The sequence below is a fragment of the Larus michahellis genome, chromosome 6 (assembly GCF_964199755.1).
Source record: "Larus michahellis chromosome 6, bLarMic1.1, whole genome shotgun sequence".
NCBI lineage: Eukaryota > Metazoa > Chordata > Aves > Charadriiformes > Laridae > Larus > Larus michahellis.
The window spans coordinates 23,542,440-23,562,406 of NC_133901.1; the positions used below are offsets into that span (position 1 = coordinate 23,542,440).

The window sequence follows — 19,967 nt, forward strand, 5'->3', positions numbered from 1 at the left end:
TCATCTCACCAAGACGATACCATAGTATATCTTAGCAAACAGTAATATAAATGTTATAGGGATGTGAACTATCACATACGGTCCACACATTTATATCCAAAATGAACAAGTATGTCTGCTGAAATTTTAACAATCATTTTGCTTTCTTGTAAGTTACAAAAATTAATGTTAAGATTTTTATAATGAGACGGTGCTCTTTTCAGGTGTGCATTTCTTCACCTTATTAACAATTTATTTGATTAAAATAGTTTGGTTTTTCTTTTTTTTCCCCACCGCTTTTAACTGATATGTAGCATGTTACACAGCGCTTCAAACAGAAGCGCTTTAGGTAACAAACGTACCATCGTCACTCCCTCTTACCAGGCGGGGACACTGAGGCACAGAGGTGAGGTGGCTGGCGGCAGGTCTGCGGTGGGACGGGGCTCGGGAACCTGCTGCCCTGACGTGCGGGGACAGACCGGGCCGAGCTGTGCGGAACTGCGCTGCCTCCCACTGAAAAGGAATGAGTTTTTTTAAGGTTAATAACTGAGAGTCTAGATTTTGTTTCCTTGAGAAGAAGACGGGAATGGGGAACAGCTATGGAAGAGAAATAATCACATGGAAAGAAACTAAACTGTGTTTTTTAGCAGCTTTTTATTGTGTTGTCTAACTGCAAAGTTGTTAAGTGTCCAAAAGGTTTTACCCCTTAGCAGACTATGGTCATTTAAAAAAGAAAAAAAAAATTATTTATCGAGGGACATGGATGTTTCTAGGCGTCCTGGAACACACTCTGGTGCTAATAGCTAAAGTGTACAAACATTGGTGTTTTACAACTGAATGTTAGTGTACTATCCCATTTTAGCTGATTGATTTAATCAAATTGATTAAAATGGAACATATTAGATACTTAAGCCTTTTCTGTGTAGTCTAAAAAGCCTTTACTGTGTAGGCTAAAAATCCATTCCCTCCTAGTACAGTACATCCTACGGCACAATATGTCATGAGTCCCTCATGATACAGAACGATACAATACACCGTGGTTTCACTTTGCTCCAGGTTCAGTTGCGGAACAGACGTGTGCTGTTTCTGTAGAGTTTGTATATCTTTGCTCGTTTTATTCAGTGATGTTTGGAAGTCAGAGCGTTACACAAACCACTGCTTATTTAAACGGGAATAAAACAAAAACGCTGCGCGGGTGAACTTTCTTAACCCAATTCGAGGAGCCAGTCAAACAGGCTGGGCGTCACCTCTCGGCCTTCCTCACTGAGCTTGCAGTACTGCACCACGGCGTGAAAGATATCCCCCACTTTCCAGGATTTCCGTTGAACTAATTCCACAACATCTAAAAACTAAATAAAAAAAACAAAACAAAGCACGCTTAGGATTTAGTTTACATTTTGCTAACGTTTTGTTAAAGAAATACCCGCAAACTGCTGTAAGACCACCCTTTGTAAAAGCGCTGCTGTAGGAGGGTGTGGACACAATTCACCGCACAGCAACATCAAGGTTCTTTCTATTTATAAAACTTCATTTCTGAAGTTCCGCAGCTCCCCAAAGACTGGTCGGATCTCATCCCACTTTCTAAATTAGCTGCTCTCATAAATTATTTCTTATTTATTACAATGAAAGTAAGAACAGTGAAAGCGAGCTTGATAAAGATCACAATTTCCTTTGTTATCGACAGCTCGCTGTCAAAATAATGGAAGCGTGACTATCCATTTTAAAGAAAAAAAACAATCTTCCTTCATTACCATTAGCTATATTTTGACTTACATTTAACTTTCTGTATTTCCACACATACATCCCACAGTATTTGAAGTATTCACATAGTACTGGTGAGAGGGGAATTCTGGGTAAACTTCTGTCACATGAAGACATTTGCCACACTTGTGGCTGAATCACAGAGATGATCTATATTTGATTATTTTTTTTTTTTTAACTTCTAGATAAACCAGAGGTTAAATATATGTTCCTAAGCAGCTGTAAAAAAATCCTGAATTTTGTCCACTTTGTACTTAATAATGGGCTTCACAGTGTCATACATCTGGTCCTGTTTTTTTCTGAAGCACATAAATGAAAATCAAAGCTTTTCATTCCTTTGAATTTCACAATCAATATCTAATTAGCTTGCTCCTTCTACATTTCCAGTTTTAAACCACACAAGAAAATATTGTGTGTCTCTAGCTAGTGTAGCTGTTTGCTATTTACATACTGAAGCCTAAACTTTTAATATGTATTTTAATGATATTTAATAGGCACGCGATTTCCAAGAGCACTGTTGTAGGCAGGATGTGCTTCATTATTCTCTAGTGTATTTTTGCAATTGAATTAACTGTTTGCCAAAGCACATGGGTAAAGCTGACAGCTGTTTCTTTAATTAGATGCAATTTGGACTGTTGCTGCTGAATGCATTTTAAATTATGTTTATGATTCCCAAATGCATGTACTCAAGAAAATCAAACAATATCTCTGCTACTCAAAATGATCTTCCCATAGACATTATTTTAAAAGACCAAAATACTGATTTGTAACACTTTTTTCATTAATTGATTTGAATATTGTGGCACTTTTTATAAGCCCTGAGGTTTGAGCCGTTCTTGCTGCTCTTGGAAAAGGGGCTGTTTTGGTTAGTCCTGAAATGTTGTAGGTGGCATTTGGTGGTGTCTCCCATGGAGCGCTGACTAATCATTCAGGAATAGAAAGAGTCTGCACTTCTTGCGGCCGTTTTGGACTTCAGTGTTGCTCTTGGTGCTCTGGCTTGGACTGATACCTCGGAATGTTTCTCGCTTCTGGTAGTCTGTCTCTGCCTCTCTCTGGAAAGAGACTCCGGCTTTCATGGTGGTGGTTGGCGGAGCTGAGCTATACCTGAGCAGGGGCAGAAGAGTACTGGCACACACAGAACTTTTTTATTGCTAAGCCTGGGGAGGTGCTTCGTAACTTCTTTACAATGATTCAAAATATTTCAATCAATCAGTCTAATTTTCCAAGTAACATTTGTGTGATTGCAAGTGCGGCTCCGCTGGAAACACTGGTTGGTCACTGCTGCGGCTAAAACTGTTTCTCAGGGTAGTAATAATCTAAGGGCATGCCTACACAGGTAGGTCCATCCTGCCTATCCTCCAAACTTTTGATCAGCTCTGGTGCAGAAGCTGAACCTGAGCTAATCCAGGTTATCTTTGTTTTGCAGTTCGTCTCTTCTGTACATTTGAGCAGCGGGCCCATTCCTTGAGGAGGAGCAATCTCTTTCTGCCAGCACAAAGTGACTATAAAGCCAGTGCATTTGGCCATGGTAGAGCTCGCATAAATGTAGGAGGATCTGTCAGGCCCTCGTGGTACCCTGCTGTAGCCCTAGCTGTAGCAATTTGTGAAAGCCAGGCACAAGTTCGGAGCTGCCTGAGGCTGCCCTGATCAGCGTTGCAGGCAAGGCCGAACCTGCCTAAGGACTAAGGAATTTCAAAGCTGGAAATCTTAAGTCCAATTTATGTCTTGCATCATCCTCAGCTCTTACTGTTGCTGAGTAGCAGGACTTTGTATGTGTGATGTTGATGGGAAAGTGACTTTTATTTTTATTTTTTTAAGCTTAAAATCCATGTAAGTTACCTGCAACCCTTCAAATGCAGCCATATAAAGGACTCTCTATTAATTCTGCTTTGGGCATTGACACAGCGCACCACTGATATGAAAAAGTGAACAGATTCATCAAAGCATGTTACAGAGGCTTTGGAGGTGGTCTCATGGTGATAGTGTTTCTTGTGCCATGGACAGTCTACTAAATATTTCACATACCTGATATTCTGACACGTTTAATCCTCTCCTCCCTTTCTGCAATAAACAGTAGCATTGCCATCTTGCTGTAATGAACAGTTTGTTGCATCTGCTTTTAAGTTCAGTAACTTCAATAAATCCTAACTGCTACTGTAATTAAAGTGAATTAATAGTATGCCTATTTCTGTAAATGCTACCTTTTCAATTCTGTTTTCCTGAGATTTCTTAAAATAGATGGTCGGAATTCCAAGTTCAGAAGCGGCTATCCACTGCAGGGTGGCTCGCAGCTCTGCATCGGGGCACTCTGGTTCCAGATCAAAGTTTATCACCAGTAGGTCCTTTTGACAATTGGCTGTTCCCACCGAAAGCCCAGTAGTACTTTCTGGAAAAAATAATCCCAGCAGTTACTGTGCAATTACTTCTGTTAACTTCAAACTGTATGCTTTAATTGATATGGTTCAACTTACCCTCTGTATTTTCTGTCTGTTCTTTAAGGAAAACCTTTTCTTCTACTAATTCACTTAGAAACAAACAACAACAAAACTTGTTAGTGATATTTAGCAATAGTCTACAACATTGCTTCATGATGGATAAACTTCTCCCTCAATGTAACACCTAGAAAACTGCAGAAAAAAGTTACATAGGATGAAATAATAAAATGTGGAATATATTTCATTCGTTTAATCTGTAAATCAGGAAAAGCTATCGGAATTGCAGCATTATTCCCGTAATAAGATGAAGTACTTGTACTGGTTGCACTGTGTATTACATTTCATCAGGATCTGTGTATCTTTACACGATGACAAGCAAATGATGTTATGGTAAGACCCAGCAAGTCTCATAACCTGGGGGGAAATACTGAACTTCCAACGTCTGCATTTTGCAGCACTGTGCTCCCTAGCTGAATCCTTTCTAGTCTTGCTTTCTAGTTTTATCTTTCGTAGCTAAATACAATCATAGCTATCAATGACTTCAACTACTGCTGGTTTTAAATATATTAGCTGTTTGGGTAAACGAATTCTGTTTACACCTTGCAAAAATTTCCAAAGATCTTAATTTCTTATGTACCCTCTTGTTAAACTACAGGGAACAAACTGCTGGCGTGTGGTCACTGCTTCAGCTTCTGTTTCTGAACACAATATCCGTGCTCGTGTACGTGTGGCAGGAGACTGTAAATTCACTATTGATGTCACAGCTATTACATTCTTTTCATCGCTCCTGGAGGGGTGGCACTCACAGTACACCCTTCAGGCCGTCCCATCCTGCCCTCAACCAGGGGGAACGCTGCAAGTGTAAGATTTTGTTTCTAGCGTGGGAAGATGCTACTCTTACCACGCTCATTCACAGGATTTCAGAATCTCCCCCAAGGCTTCAAAGAATCAAGATTATATATACTTGTGTAGGCATTACTGCAAGATGTGAGAGGAAAGAATAAAATGGCAGCATGCAACGTATGGTGTGTCATGACTTAGAATCATAGGTGCTTAGTAACTTCCCACCAGATTTTCTCTTTGAACAGCAGATGTATTCGGTGCCTCGACTTTAATTTGTGAAAGTACAAACTTCTCACGCCTATTGGCTAACACCTGAGTATAACCCCTGAAAGGTAACAAGGGGAGACAGAAATTTATCCGTCGGAAATATAAGGGAGAGGGGTCATCTTTAAGAACATGTGTAGGAGGTATCACTGCCTACTGAGAAGACGGGAATGTTTCAACAAGGTTAGTCTCTGAATCAGCAGCTGAGAGAGAATGCATGTACCTTTACAGAAATACGAATGCCCAGATTTCTTACAAAAAGAGAGCCTCTTGAAAGCAGGAAAGCTGTAGTATAGTCTGGTAATGAGCTGTGAAGATTTTCTGATGTCAGCGACTCCCCAGAGTTCCCATGCTCAATGCGTGATGTACAGTCCGTGCACTTCCGCAGTGGCCATGCCCTGGCTGCATCGTGACATTCACCAGCTGGCAGCTTATACCAGGTTTCAGGGTACCAGAATCTTTGGGCAGGTAATTGTACATCTCTTGATAATTTTACTGCATGCTCTGTAGAAACATGCTCAGAAACACTAGGTTAGATGTACTTTGGGCCAAATTATTATTGTTCTTGGAAAGAATGCTGTCATATTTTTTTCCTTTGACTTTAATATATCTTCATTTGCTTGACCTTACTTGCTATTGCAATAGAGTTTTGATAATATTTGAAGTTATTTGGAGAAGAAAGTTCACACAATGGGAAACTGATACTGCAGAAACCTGTCTTTTAGGCAGAGTGGTTGGTGGATCCAAATTCTCTCGAGAGATCCACCCGGGCGGGCTTTCCTATAGTCTTTCACTGTCTAGTGCTGTCAGTCTGTGCAGACACCTGCATGTGCTTTTTCCTGAAACTATCGGCAGGCTCAGCAGCAGGTGCAAAGCAGGGCTTGGCACATTTTATATGGTGTAAATGATTTGCAGTTAAAATTAGACTAGACACCAAGTCTCACTTCAGTGACTACTTACTTAATCATAGGAGAAGATGGCACGTTCTCCTGATAAATTTCCAGGTCCATAATGCCAAGACTGCTAGTTGTACTGCTGTTGCCATTGCTGACAAAGCAAAAGTTTAAATATTAGTGCCAAGCTGCACTGAACATGTCTCCATACATCTTTTTAAAATTTATTTATGTACAAAGCAAAGTGAAGAGGCTGCCCCCTGTAAGGCAGAGTTCCACAAAATCAATTGTGCTCAGCAAGTGGTTCCCAAAATGAAGCACACTAATCTGCTCAAAATAATGAGGCTTTTATTAAAATAGTTGTAGCTGGAGCATGTATCAAGTGATGCTGTAAATTGGAGGAAAAAAAAAGTGGACCATCTATTTGTGAATGGCTTATGTAATGAACATTCGGCCTCAAACAAAAAACAAGTCAGCACGAGTCCTTGAAAAGAAGCATTATCGGGTATAGAAATGTCTTGGAAAAAACCTGCAGAGATTCAGATACCTCTGAACGTGGTGGGTTACAGCAAGGCACTTGGTTGCCCATCACACTACTTACCTGCTGGGTGACTCCATGCACATTACTGACAGCAGTTTCGGTGTTTTACATCATACCCCAAATACTATCGGGGATATGCTGGAACCCACAGGTACAGTGATGGCCCCTTATGTTTCTGACTACTCTGAAAGACTGTGATTTTAATTAAAGGCAGTGCTCATTGGGACCAGTAATATGTAGAAGTGTTCTCTTTGGCTTCTTCACAAGAATTAATTATTACATCTGAAAATATTTGGGAAAAATAGTACCAGTTCACTTTATTAACATCATTATAAATTTGAAAGTGAATGTTTATGCAGGTACTGTAATAGTCTGATGAATAGGTTGTGAATTTGCTGTCTGCGAGTCAATTAGCACAAAGAAGATCTGCGTGGTGAGTCAACTTGAGACTTAATTTTTACTAGAAAAGCAACTAATAGTATTTTTCCTTACGTTAGAAGGATTGACTAGACAGTTCCTTTCCCCACCAGGTTTTCCTGAGCCAGTGTCAGTACAGCATGCGTTCAGACTCGCTGTAGCAATTTCTGTTTCAACGCAGAGCCAAAAGGCACAACACATTAGCTCTCTCAGACCAAGGATTTCGTTAAAGGTTGATACCATAATAATGGGATGAATGTTCACCCACATTGACAGGCAAGTTTTGTTCAGTATTTTTTCAGCCAGCTAGCAGTGCTTTCTGGCAGAGTCTCTTTCGCTTCCCTGCTTCATTGCTGTACTGTCTTCCCTCCTTGTCATCTTAATACCCAAGAGAAAGATGTAATTACTTGACAATATTTTAAAACCTAGTCTAAGAGCATGTGAAGAAAAAACCTTGCTCAATTTGAATTCGGGAAAGGGCTAAAGTCAAACTAACATCACTTTATATAAACTCTAAGGACTAGATAACATCTTTAAACACATGTCCTGACTCGAATAAGAACAAAAAGTGGCACACTGCAACGGGAGCTCTGGAATTTGTGCCTACTGAGGGGGAACTCTGTCATCCTCTGTTGATCTGGTCCCCCGCGCCAGTCTAAGCAGATCAGAGCTCTATTTCTGCTCTCAATGCACAAATACCTGGTGGGAATAGCAGTCTCATCAATCTCAGCTAAGGAGATGCCAAAATAAACATTATGCAAATAGTAGCAAATAAAACAAAGGAAAGACCATAGTAATTAGCTTGTCTGCTGTCCCTTTCACTGTAGGAGTAAGGCATTTGAGTGGTGCCAGGAATTTTCTTTATTTGTCTGAATCTAGCTGCTCACCAATAATAAAAAGACCTGTCTGAGAACAAGAATGTGGCTATTGTTTCCTTTTTTTAAAAAAATTAAGAGATGAACTTGTCATTAAGCACTTTCTTTACAGTGTTTTGAATAAATCTTGAGCTGTTGACCCTCAGATCTCATGCATGGTAGTCAAATCATTGGCTTGGTTGATTAGACCATATTGTATACTGAGAACAGAAAATATGGGTACCTCAGGGATCGCTCGCTGAGTTGCAAGTAGCTACTTGTGTCGTCAGGATTGTCCTCATCATTAGCTAGCTGGGACCAGCTGCCAGTGCTTTCTTCACTGCTGCTGAGATGGTTTGGAAATTCTTCAGCTGTTTTTGTCTCGCCTATGATTTCAGCATCTGGTTTGCTCTGAGGACTGTTGCTGGTAGGGTGATAAGGAAGGCACATTGATATCATAATATAGGCAAACAAACTGGTACCACCAATCTTCAGGCAACGCTGCTTATTAAAGTCAACCAAGCTGCAAATTATACAGATGCAAGAGATTGGACAAGCTTATAATTTATACACAAAGTCCAGTTGAATGTATGGTCTGAGATGCTCTTAAAAAAGGATCTTACGACTGCCATAAACAAACACAAAACAAAGTAAGCCTTATACTGAAATATGCATAGAAAAGGTTTAACTTACACAAAAAGATTTTACATGTACAAAAAGAACTGCTTACTGCGTAGGCCTATTGCTTCATGCACTTCAGTCAATCTGTGGTTAAAATATATGGTATATATTAATACAGAATGACAGCATTTCTTGGAAGTCTACATTGGCACTAAATCCCTGTCCTACTAATGGGTGAATCAGTTTCTTGCCAGGGTTTTCCACTCTGTTAGCACTGTAGATCCAAAAGGGGTCTAGAAGTAAAAGCAGGAAAGCATTGTGGGTTGTGAATCACTAATGACTCTTAGCCTTCTGTGTTTCTTAGGATCTTTGCTGCTTAGGTTGAGGAAGGACAAAGTATTCTTTTTCTAGGTGGGTGTGCAGCAGGTAGTCATAAACCAGACTGAATATGGAGCCCAGACTGAGTTTAGAAAATACAGGTTAAGCGACAAATGCTTTATAATTCTGCACGCTTGACATATGTCACAAACACACATATTTATATGACACGTATATATAAACCCCACTATATTTATGGTAACTTTTCAGAGCCAAACTGGACTTTGTGAGACTTCTGTGGGACTTTTGATATGCAGGCAGAAAAGTGTATAATAATCCACACCCCCCCCTCTTTTTGGATGATAAGAAAGAATTAATTATATCACTGCAGATACCAACTATAGTTTTGTTATATTTACTGGGTGATCTGCGTCTGCAACTTTGTGATTAAAAGAGTGTAATGCACACTGGCAACCCTCTGCGGGATCCCTCTAGAGAAGTTCTTGCCTTCAGACTTTCATCTACAGCTGTGGCTGAGGCGCCCTGTCTTCAGTTAGAGCAAGAGATCCGCCCCAAAATTCTACTGCTCCCAAGTAATTAACTTTAGAATATACTGAGACATCTTGGATGTCTCTCTCTGCTGTGCTCTCGCTCTCAGGACAACTGAGAAGTTGCTGCATGAATGCTGGATGCCAGAGGGAGAGGCAGCCTCCTGTACAGGGAGAAAGGGGGTTGTTTGCCTGGGGTTTCTGCTCCAGCAGGCAGTCAACATATGTCAAATAACTGCGCCTGTCATCCCTGACCCCTCGGGTCCAAAACTCATCATCTATAGTAACATGGAGGCACTGAGCAGTCAGGTCGCAGGGTAGTGGTGTTATTCAGATTTTTGATACAGGGCAGGTGGCACCTAATACTTGGCCCAAAACATGAGCGATTTTTGTGTGGGATGGTCCTTGGCACTTTGGGTTTTGTTTCATTCATTATGCAATTACATCTCAGACTAGTGATGCTTTGAACTGACAGTTCCCCACTTCTGAACAGTCAGTTGGAACGGTTTCTGTGTATCTGTGACAGGACTGGGTCTGTTGCACTGCCTACGTACAAGAAAAAATTCTCTTTCCTTGCTGAAGACCTCTTCCTCAGGCCTGCAGGGCTTTTTGCTTTATTATTTTATTTTTTTCTAATTGATTATATGTCTGCTTGATATTTTGCCTGGAGTCCTGTGTGCCTGTAGCTACACTAGCAAGTAATTTCACGTGGTAGGAGCGGACCAGTGGATCAAAGCAATTGGTGCTGATACTTTTATATCTACATTATGTATATTTTCGTGTTTTCTGTTTTCACTTCAGCCTGGACTTGGTATAGACAGCCATGCCACAAGTGGTTCAAATCCACGTGAAGAACCACTGGAAGCTTTGCCTTCCCAGTTTGGGGTACGAGCGCACTTACGTAGCTTCTGGTTGAGATTCCTTTACAAGAAATCTGCACTGCATGCTGCAGGCAGAGCCGGTGCATGGAAATAGAGACAAGTTGATTCAGAACTGCGCTGCATCGCTGAACCAAAATGCTCATGTAGGTGTAGCATCTGGGAACTAATTCTGCCCTACTAATCCTATTGCTTTAAATTTCCCATAGCCACTTTGGGAACTCTGCGTCAAAGGCAGAGGAAAAGTTGTTATTAAAGGGCTCATAAACTGTACGAAAATAACTTCATTTTCAAGCAGTCAAGATTCTAAATAGGCAGATTTCTAAATGTATCTTATTAAAAGCAGGTTGCGTTCAAAGGAAGAGGAAGGTTAGGAAGGGAGAGTCAGTATGAAAGAATAGCGACACTATGATAATTATCCACCTAATTACTACCATACACTGGAAAGTACATGCTTTTTCACTTCAAGCAGAGCTTTGTCAAAAGCCAAAACAGAGCACTGCCTAGAATAAATGAGCTACAAAATGGTTTCTAACACTAGCACCTGCGCTCTTTCTATCACTCTGAGATAATGGGGTGCTGCAATGCTCCAAGTGATTGGCAGTTTAGATACCATTAAAGTAACAGACACGATGAAGAAGTATAGTTAAAAATAGGCAACGCCTTGAGAGAGAACCTTGCTTTTAACCTCATAGCATCCTCTGTGTTTGTGCTGCACTCTAGTACTGCAGGGCTTACGCTTTGCCTTAAACAAAGCAAGTTGCAGATTTCTCAACAAAAGGAGTACAGCTATAAGGAGAGGGTGGTAAACTGTGGTATAAACTCCATGAAATGTTATTCTTTTCTCTATCTAAATTCCAACAGAGAAATCTTGAACCAAAGGAGGTGAGAGGTGCTTTTAATTACTATTTTATTTCCTCCATAAAGAAATTTTTCCTTGTAGCTCCAGACTGTATATACAAAGCTGAACTTCAAGCTCTCAAAAGTTTAGTCTTGTTTCCAAGTACACAAAGCATTAGTTATATGAACAATCGTAGCAGAGAACTACAGGTCAAATTCTGCTATCTTCTGTTGTATGCTAACACTGATTTTTATTTATTGTTTTAAATTGAGGTATCAGTCAATGTTAAATCAAACTTTGTCCATCTTTCCTGTCTTGACTGTGGAAAACTTAAATATCTGTAAATGAAAAATTCACTTGTCTGTGCAGTATTAGATTTGAGTGTCAGAACCATCGTATTGTCATATTCAGTGTAAGTTTGCTCCAGAAATCATCACTGTGATGTATGATTGGGTGATTTTATGCCTTTAGAAACCTGTAGTCAGAACTTAGCTTGTTTATTTCTCTAAAAGTACTTTTCTTCTTACCTGCTTCCTTTATCAAAATAATTTTTACTGGGAAGTAAAAACAAGGATCAAAGCAATACACTGATTTGCTGTTTTGTCACTTACCTATTTAGTAGGGAACTGGAAACCGCATGTTTCCCATCAAAAGCTTCTGGAGGCTTTTCTTTGCCTTGATGCTCCTTTCCAGAAGGGCCCCATGAAGTTAAGGACTCTGTGTCTTTATCTGGCTCATCTCGTTGATCGGTTTCTATCTGAATTAAAGGCACTTCCCTGTGCTGACCTGCAGGGAGGCATCCAGGGCTCTTCATATGCTCTTTTTTCTCATTCAAATTTACTCCATCGCTTTTGGGTTTTGATTGAATCGGAGTTGTGCTTTGGGGATGTTTGCTTTCCAGCATGTGTTCTCGGCTTGTATAATCAAAGGAATCCTGCTGGACAACAATCGAATTTTTACCACTTTCAACGATATTTGCAGCCAGTCTGTTTGCATATTGTTCCACATGTGGTGGGGAATCACTGTGAAACTGGTCTGCCTCTTCAGCCTCTGCCTCACCTGCTATGATCTTGTTCTTGCGCATTAGAGACTCAATAGAACTTGCCCACGTCTCGTGAATCAACATATCTGTTATCTGGTCGGTCTTGCATCTTTGGTACAGGCATGAGTCAGACTTGCAAAGACCTGAAGAAGCCACAGTACTGACTGGCTGTACACTTAAGGAATCTTGGTGATGGTGGGCAAATCCATCTAATGAGTTTGCCTTAACTGGGACGTTAACTGTTAGCCTAGAGCCTGATAATCTGCTGTCAGGCACTGACGACTGCCTAAAGCAAAAAGGTGATCGTAGGGTGGGTGATAGCAAACTGCCGCACCAGTCCTTTGAATTCCGAGGGGAAGATGCATTATCTTTATTTTCTTTTTCTATTTCTCTTAACATATACCTATAAAATTCTTCTGTTATGCTTTCTGTACTGGACTGTTTGGATGGGCAACTTGGCCTTACATTAAGATGACCATTTTTCTTGGCTACCTGTTGTAAAGCAGAAGTTAAGATGTTGTTTGCATTTTTTCCTGCATAGTAATCAAGTAACAAATCAAAACCTCTTCCTTCGTTTTCCATCTGGTTCACCATAAATCTTGAAAATTCATCTGTAATGCTTTCACAGCTAGACTGCTTTGAGACAGAACTTGTCTGGCTTACAGGCTGACCAAAGGCGTTTATTAGGCCGAGGGTATTGAAAGAGGCTTTGGAATCCAAGTCCTCCTCCGGTATGCTCTCACAGCTTGAGGCCTTGGCTCGGCTCCATCTGTCACAGTGCAGCCTGTTCCTGGGGTGGTTTGGACCTTGCCAGAGGCTGTCAACCATGGAGAGTTCGGTGAGGTTCATGATTTTGGCAGCCACTTCATTTGCAAAGATATTGACTGAATCTGGCGTGTCCTCAAGGTTTATAGATTCATCTACTACTCGATTCATCAATCTTTCCTTTAGCTCAGGGTGCTCATCTGTTTTTCTTTTGATCTCACTGAGTCTAGGTGCCCTGTGCTTCCGAACAACTGAACCATTAGTGTGGGTTTCCTTCTTCCTTTTCATGGTTCTGCATGATAAACTCTGGGTCACCAGATACTCATTGCCTCTCTTCCATGCACAGAACCATGGTTGCTTTCCATTTGAATTTTCAAGACAAATGGCAGCTATTTCTGTTGCCATAGAGACAACTGTTTCTGCCAATTCTTCTGCAAAATCCGTTATACAGTATTTGTCCCTTGAATGTTTCACCTGTAGCACAGGCTGAGAAGGAAGCAAGACATGGTTTCCTAATAAAGACAAGCTAACCTGAACGTCGTTATTTAGCACGGCATCACACTTATGCTTGGCCTGGTTTTCTGCATTCATGGTGGCACTGGAAGACAGCTGCTCTTGAACACCATGCCTGCATTCGTTGTTTGCAAAGGTATTTTCTCTGTCTGAAAATGATCTGTAGTCTTTCTTCTTCTGATGATTGTTACTCTGATTTGGGGATTTGTAACAGTCTCGTGTGGTTCTTTTCAGGTATCTTTTCTTGGGAGAAGTTTTCGCAACAAGTGCGTTATGCCTACTTGTTGGTTCTGAATTCAGTGTGGCACCTTCCTTGCTATTTACATCTTTCATATTACTTTTACTAGTGTTTGTGATGTTTCCAAGATCTTTGCTAGTGCTTGTGCTGTAGGATGTACCAAATGGCTTAACAGCAGAGTGATCAAGGGAGCTGGGTGAAGTTCCGTGTGTAATTGCTTGTGTTGACCATCCTTCTGCTCTTGTTACTTTCTCTGCTTTTGTGACCTCGGAAAAGAGAGGAGAACACTCTTCAACTTGTCTTATGTCGTTCATCTTCTTGCAAGTGAAATATATGACGTTAAAAAGCAACTTGTTTGCAGTCTCCATGAAAATATCTTGTGTGCTTGAGCCGTTTTCTGAACGGGGGTGTAGCTGTTTCTTCTTCCTAACCTCTTCAATAGAATGTCGTAGAATAACGTTGGATAAGTTTTGTGCAAGCTCATCCCTGATTGCTTCATCAGTGTGTGGAATCCGTGGCCTTGCTGCTGTTTCAATAATTTTTCCATTTATGGATTCCATAAAATGCCCTACGTTTTTGTATGTGTTGGGTTTTGTCAAAATTATTGATGTCTCTTTGAGAAGTGCCTCTGCAATGCTGTCATTTAGCTTCTCCATGCTACTTCCTATAGCTATGCTACAATGAAGAGTAATGGCTGCAGAAGTCTGAGCAGCAGACAGAAGTCCACTCGAAGTTGCAGGGTACTTCTCTTCCTTCGTTTCCCCCAGACCGCAGACAGCTACAGCACTTGCTACTTGAGTCATGCCACACAGCGCAGATGGAAATGAATATTCTGTGCCAGCGCAGTCATCAAGTAGCTGTGAAGATACTGTGGGTAGCTCTTCATTATCAACCCCTCCGCTTTTAGAGTCTGTGGCTTCTTGATCCCTTTTGAATTTTTCTGCAGCCTGGGGACTGGAAATGGTTCCAATAACAGTGGCTGCACAAGCCAGAGCCACTTCCAGTGCGCTCTGGCCATGTCCATTTGAATGTTCTTCCTCAAAGTAATCTGAAACTTCAGCAGAACTTTCTGATTCAGTCCAGTGGCACAGGTTGGGGAAGGCAGACCCGGGCCAGTCAGATACATTCTCAGAACTGTCTGGACTTTGCACTATGACGATCTTTGGAAGTTCATTCCACGATCGGGAAACAGATACATCTTCTGACTTACAGGAGCTTCCTACGGAGATGCTGACTGCAGCCTCCTCACTAAAAGTGGGTTGAGACTGTGACAGTCTAATGAACGCATCTTGCAGAACAGTTTCTGCTAAATTTGTGGCATATTGACCTGTAGTCACCTGCTCATCTTGAGAGGGAGGATCCATTTTCCCGATACCTGCGCAGTCCTCTCCATCTGTCTGACTGTCGTGCTTTGCTGTTGGGTCATGCAGAGGCCTCAGCTCCCCGTTAGCCATTTTGGTTAAAGATACATCTTCTAACACATGTGCTGAGCAGGAATTTCCAACCTCACTAGTCAAATTGGTGGTACTAAAAGATGAAGTAGCTTTTCCAGCTAATTCCTTCTGCCATGGTATTTCCTGGTCTGACTTATCTTCAGGTTGTGAGGTGCCATCTTCAGACACAACATTCACAGATTCAGAGAGTCTAGTAGCTGCATTATCTTTACTAACGCAGTTCCCTTCAGGAATTAATGGCAACCTGGCTTTTCTGTAGTGGAGATTTTCAGATCCCTTTCCTTTATTTTTTTTGACATCTGAAGATGCTTCAGAAACGCTTATTTTTTCATGACCTATTAAAAGAAAAATAAGAAATTAGTTTTTGCACAGTACCCTGTAAGTTTAAAAAGAAAATGGCTGCATATCTGTGTAACACTTTACCGCTCTGTAAAACTACTGCACAGCCTTGTATCCTTGACTTTGAACAACAATTTAAAAATATGAATGGCTGTCCATTTTCTAAATTACAAATAAATATATGCATGAATTAACATCAAGTGCAATTTCTGTGAGCATTGCCATGGCTGTTTTGCAGTATGAACAATAGCAGAATTATGCTCAGTCCCGTTGCTTTTACCAGTTTTATATTCATCACCCTCGTTGTCATCCTCGAGGTGCTCAGATGCTGTGAGGAAATCTTCTTCTATTGAGGACACTGAGCAGTTTGTGTCATCCTCGGGCTTTAAGACATGAGCTTCTAGCTGCAGCTGTTTCTCCTGAACGAGCTCAAGTCCAATCAGAAACTTGTTTATTTCAAAAATGATGCAGCTTGCGCTGTTTTTCCTGTCCCCCCTCGCACACTGAACCAAGCAGACATCTGCCAGCCAAGGACACTAGAGGGGAAAAGAATCTCAAATAGTTATTTAATCAAAAAATAAAACTTACTTTAAGTTTCCTTCTCTATAAATCTCTCAGGTATGCTCTGTTGCAAAGATGCAATACAGTTTTCATTTAGATGTTTGTAATACAGTGTGCAGGTACATATGTGCCAAAATAGGACTGCTTGGACTGACGGCTTTTGTTATACAAGCATTTTAGTAGAGAACCCAACTATGCCACAGGGGCATCTGTATTTTGTTGAAATTACCAAGTTGTTTGTTTTCAATCAACTTCTTGTTTTAATGACAGAGACCTACATGCTTTTATCTGCGTCAGAGTTAGCCATCTGACATACTGTTATTAATGGCCTCAAAGCACCCGGTATTACCTGTCTCTTGAGGGAATTGTTTGTGGGCATGAATTCCTTGTCAGGATAATATCTGTTGCAACGCTCATTTGAAGGCAGCCCTGTAAATAGTGGCTGGCGAGATTGTTAAGAGCAAGTCACCTTTAGATGTTCCTACAGACTGTTTTAAAACAGCATTTTGTTTTGTTTCTTTGCTCTTCTTTCTCTCATTCCTTATTTGCCCAAAGCCCCATTATTTCAGACCAGTATAACCTCCAACTGGAAATGGGACTCCATTGTGCTCTGTGCTGAGCCTTTATATAAAACTGCCTTACCCAGAGAAGCTGTACAATTAAGTTGAAAGTTGGAGAGAAACTGAGAGAAAAGAACTCTTGTTACCCTCATTTTATTGGTATTAAAACTGTTGGATATTTATACAACCACAGAGCTAAGTTGCTATCTCTGCATGGGACTACGTTTGTGGTGTGGATGTCCTCTGAAGAAAAGCTAAGCTTTTGCAGCTTGTGATCTTGTGCTTTAACTCCAGGTCCCCAGGAAGGAGGCAGCTTGAGTGGAACCCAAAAAATGGTATATTTTAAGCTGTGCAAAAGGTGCCTCGGACCCCCCGTGCATTTGCACGGTATCTAGCACAATGTAATTGCATCCTAGATCTTTTGTCTTTGAGTGTGAATGTAAAGCAAATATCTAGTAATAAAGGGAGTGGGATGAGTATTATATTGGAATTGCATGTTTTATTAGCCTCCACTTCCTTTCCACCTAAAAACATGTCTGAACAGAAAACCAAATAAATTAGTGTGTTAAAACAGAAAAGATAGATTATTTTTTATTTTTTTAACTAGCTGCTAAGAAATTGTTGCTGAATCAGACTTGAGGATACACCGTATGGTGAAAAATGTTATTAAAAACAGATGCAGCCTTAGATCAAACGTTCCCCTGCTGTTTCTCCAGTCCACAGTTTGCAGGGTTGTACTTGTGAAAAAGGCCGAGGGGGAGCAGAATAAAAATCCTTGTATGAAAACTATGTGAGTCTCCTTACAAATGAAATTCTCTGGAAAGCCAAACAAATGTAAGGATAAACGTAGCACGTGCTTATCTGTCCAATAAATCTCACCCAGTCTTAATGCAAAGCTTTACTTGTCTTACAAGACAGAAATTGAGGTTAGTTCCTGTTTGTCTCCTGCCTGCTCTCTCTGGGAAGGCTGCCAGTCTCAGTGGCTGCAGTCTGTCGGAGATGGGGGGGACTTGGGTACGTGAGTCCTCTTGTTTGGGCCTCAAAACAGCCTTGTCTGTATTGCAGCAGCTTCCCCCTAGGGAAGGGGGGTTTGGAGCTCCGCTGCTCCTACCACAGGCTTATGCTCTTTTTTTTTTTTTTTTAAATCTTTCTAAATTCAGCCATTAGTCGTAAGTGTCAAGAAAGCTCAATAACCAGGCATTTCTTTATTTAAAAATCAGCTTGTTGGTGTAACGTAAAATTCAAGGATCTTTGCAATACAGCTGTTCAAACGCCTGCTTCATGAAGACTTTTGTATGCAAGTTAATTTCAGTGAAAGAAAGTTTTCTGCTTTGTTTTTCTGCAGCAGATAAAACAGGAGATACCTGTTCATGTTTTAAGCTTGCTGAGACAGTTTTGTACTCCAGGATAACTCTACAGTTTTAATGAAGTTGTTCCCAATTCACGCTTGGCCAAACGAGATCAGAATCGGGCTGAAAAATACTGCAGTATCTTTTTTTTATGCAGACATGAACAGGCATACAGTATGATAAAAATGGAAAGGAAGAAAAACATTTTTATTACAATAAGGAGTTAAGCTTCTGGAACTTCTGTGTTAAAATGCCTTTAAGCAAATGTTAGCAATTGTTTCCTTTCTCTATGTGGTGCTGGTAGGAGGAATTCTTGGCCTCCAGATCACAGATAGGGAATGTTCCATTGGCAATAATGGGAGTGAAGGAGTTACCATGAGAACTTTGCCTTTGGCTTCTTTAAATGTTAAGTTTTAATTAATGTATTAATTACTTTTTAAGCTGACACAAGCTAAATGAGGTATTAGCTCTGATATGGTTAATGTTGCTTGATATTTTCCATTGTCACATTCAGGCTTACTGTAGCCTCTAGGATCTTCAAGGCCTATTGTCAGCTCTTTTCCAAGGTGCATGCGTGGGAGAAGATGGATTTGGAACACAAGTGGGAAGTAGCAAGACTTCACTTGAAAGGGAATCTGTAGGAGCTGTGCCCCGATCTAGCCATGTGCACAAAAAAGTGTTACAGCTTTCCTTTCCCCCACCCTGTGCTGCCCTTCTGACTCCTGGTACTCTTGAAATCTGGGCTTATGAATCATCTCTGCCACCAATGTCTGCCTTCCCTGAAGGACCAACTGCTAATATGGCTTAAAGCATTATCAGCTGCAACCCAGACATCCATGGGATCTAGAGGGAATAGCAGGATTGCTCTCCTATCTTTGTGTCACCTCCTCCCCCTGTGTTCTGTTGGACAGACTTATTTTTTGTTTGCAAACTCCCACTCATCTCTTAAACTGGTGCAAGATCTTTGCTTTCAGCTCCCTTTTTCCCATTTTCCAAATTCCATCCTACACAGGTGTGATGTGATTTTAAAGATAAGTTTGATTCCTACCTGGGGAACTTCATAATCGGCCTGAAGGTTTCCTGATGCTAATCCACTCAGCAGGACTATTTCATTTTCCTTTGGTGGCTGTACGTTCATCGAACTGATGAGTTTGGGGAGATTTGGAGAGACGCTGATCAATCTCTGAAAGATAGATTTTACTCTCGTAATGAAGTCTGTGTTGCACAGTTATATTCATAAATACCAAAATGAAATACCACTTACAGGCATCCATTTAGAAAGCTTGCTTGAACTTATTGCTTTGAGTCTATTTAAAAATAGAACTGGCAGCATTAAAATGCACATTCTTTCTTTTGAGCCACCAGGCAAGGCAACGGTGGCAGTATAAACTTCTGTGCAACTGTCCAGCAGGACAATCTGTAATCCCTTACGTTGTCACGTGCTAAACAGCTAGATTGTATTTGTGCATCTAAGAGCTTGGCCTTCATATTACGAGTGAGTTCCTGAGGCGGAGAACACTGTGTCTGCTATTGTCTAAAACAGAAAAGACTCAGTAAGTATGGTAATGAAAATAGGGCAGATCTTCTAGTTTTCCTCCAGGCATATGGTAAGCAAGAAACCAAAGGGAAAGATAGCTGGAAATTGCTGATCAAGTTGATGTAATGCTAATCCTGGAACAGCGAAAGTATTTAATACACAGATTAAATACACATTTTGTTGCTGTTCCACTGGACACCTTCATGACCTTTCATTTGTACTGATATGATCATTTTCTACCTATTATGTATTTGCTAGAGCCAAAAGTGGTAATAGTCACAACATCAACGACGCTATGTAACGTAGGAGATCTGTATGGCGATGCTGCTAGGAGTCCCCAGTGGTGTGCAGGGACGTCTGTGCTCGTTTGTGTACAAAGGCCAGACCAAAAGGATGATACCTACTCTAAGAGTGCT

The 19,967-nt window shown here is 40.8% G+C and overlaps 1 protein-coding gene across 4 annotated transcripts in view; it reads right to left on the bottom strand.

Annotated features, from left to right (window-relative positions):
• Positions 1-267: 267 nt before the first annotated feature.
• SPHKAP (SPHK1 interactor, AKAP domain containing) overlaps positions 268-19,967 on the bottom strand; it is a 72,073-nt gene continuing 52,373 nt past the window's right edge. For all 4 annotated transcript variants that reach the window (XM_074590084.1, XM_074590085.1, XM_074590086.1 and 1 more), the window contains exons 5-12: positions 19,063-19,197; positions 15,825-16,080; positions 11,805-15,540; positions 8,232-8,411; positions 6,243-6,329; positions 4,212-4,264; positions 3,942-4,126; positions 268-1,328 (exon numbers count right to left, since the gene is read on the bottom strand). In XM_074590084.1, the coding sequence (XP_074446185.1) occupies positions 1,185-1,328; positions 3,942-4,126; positions 4,212-4,264; positions 6,243-6,329; positions 8,232-8,411; positions 11,805-15,540; positions 15,825-16,080; positions 19,063-19,197 (4,776 nt within the window). In that variant the 3' untranslated portion in view covers positions 268-1,184. The remainder of the gene's footprint in view (positions 1,329-3,941; positions 4,127-4,211; positions 4,265-6,242; positions 6,330-8,231; positions 8,412-11,804; positions 15,541-15,824; positions 16,081-19,062; positions 19,198-19,967) is intronic.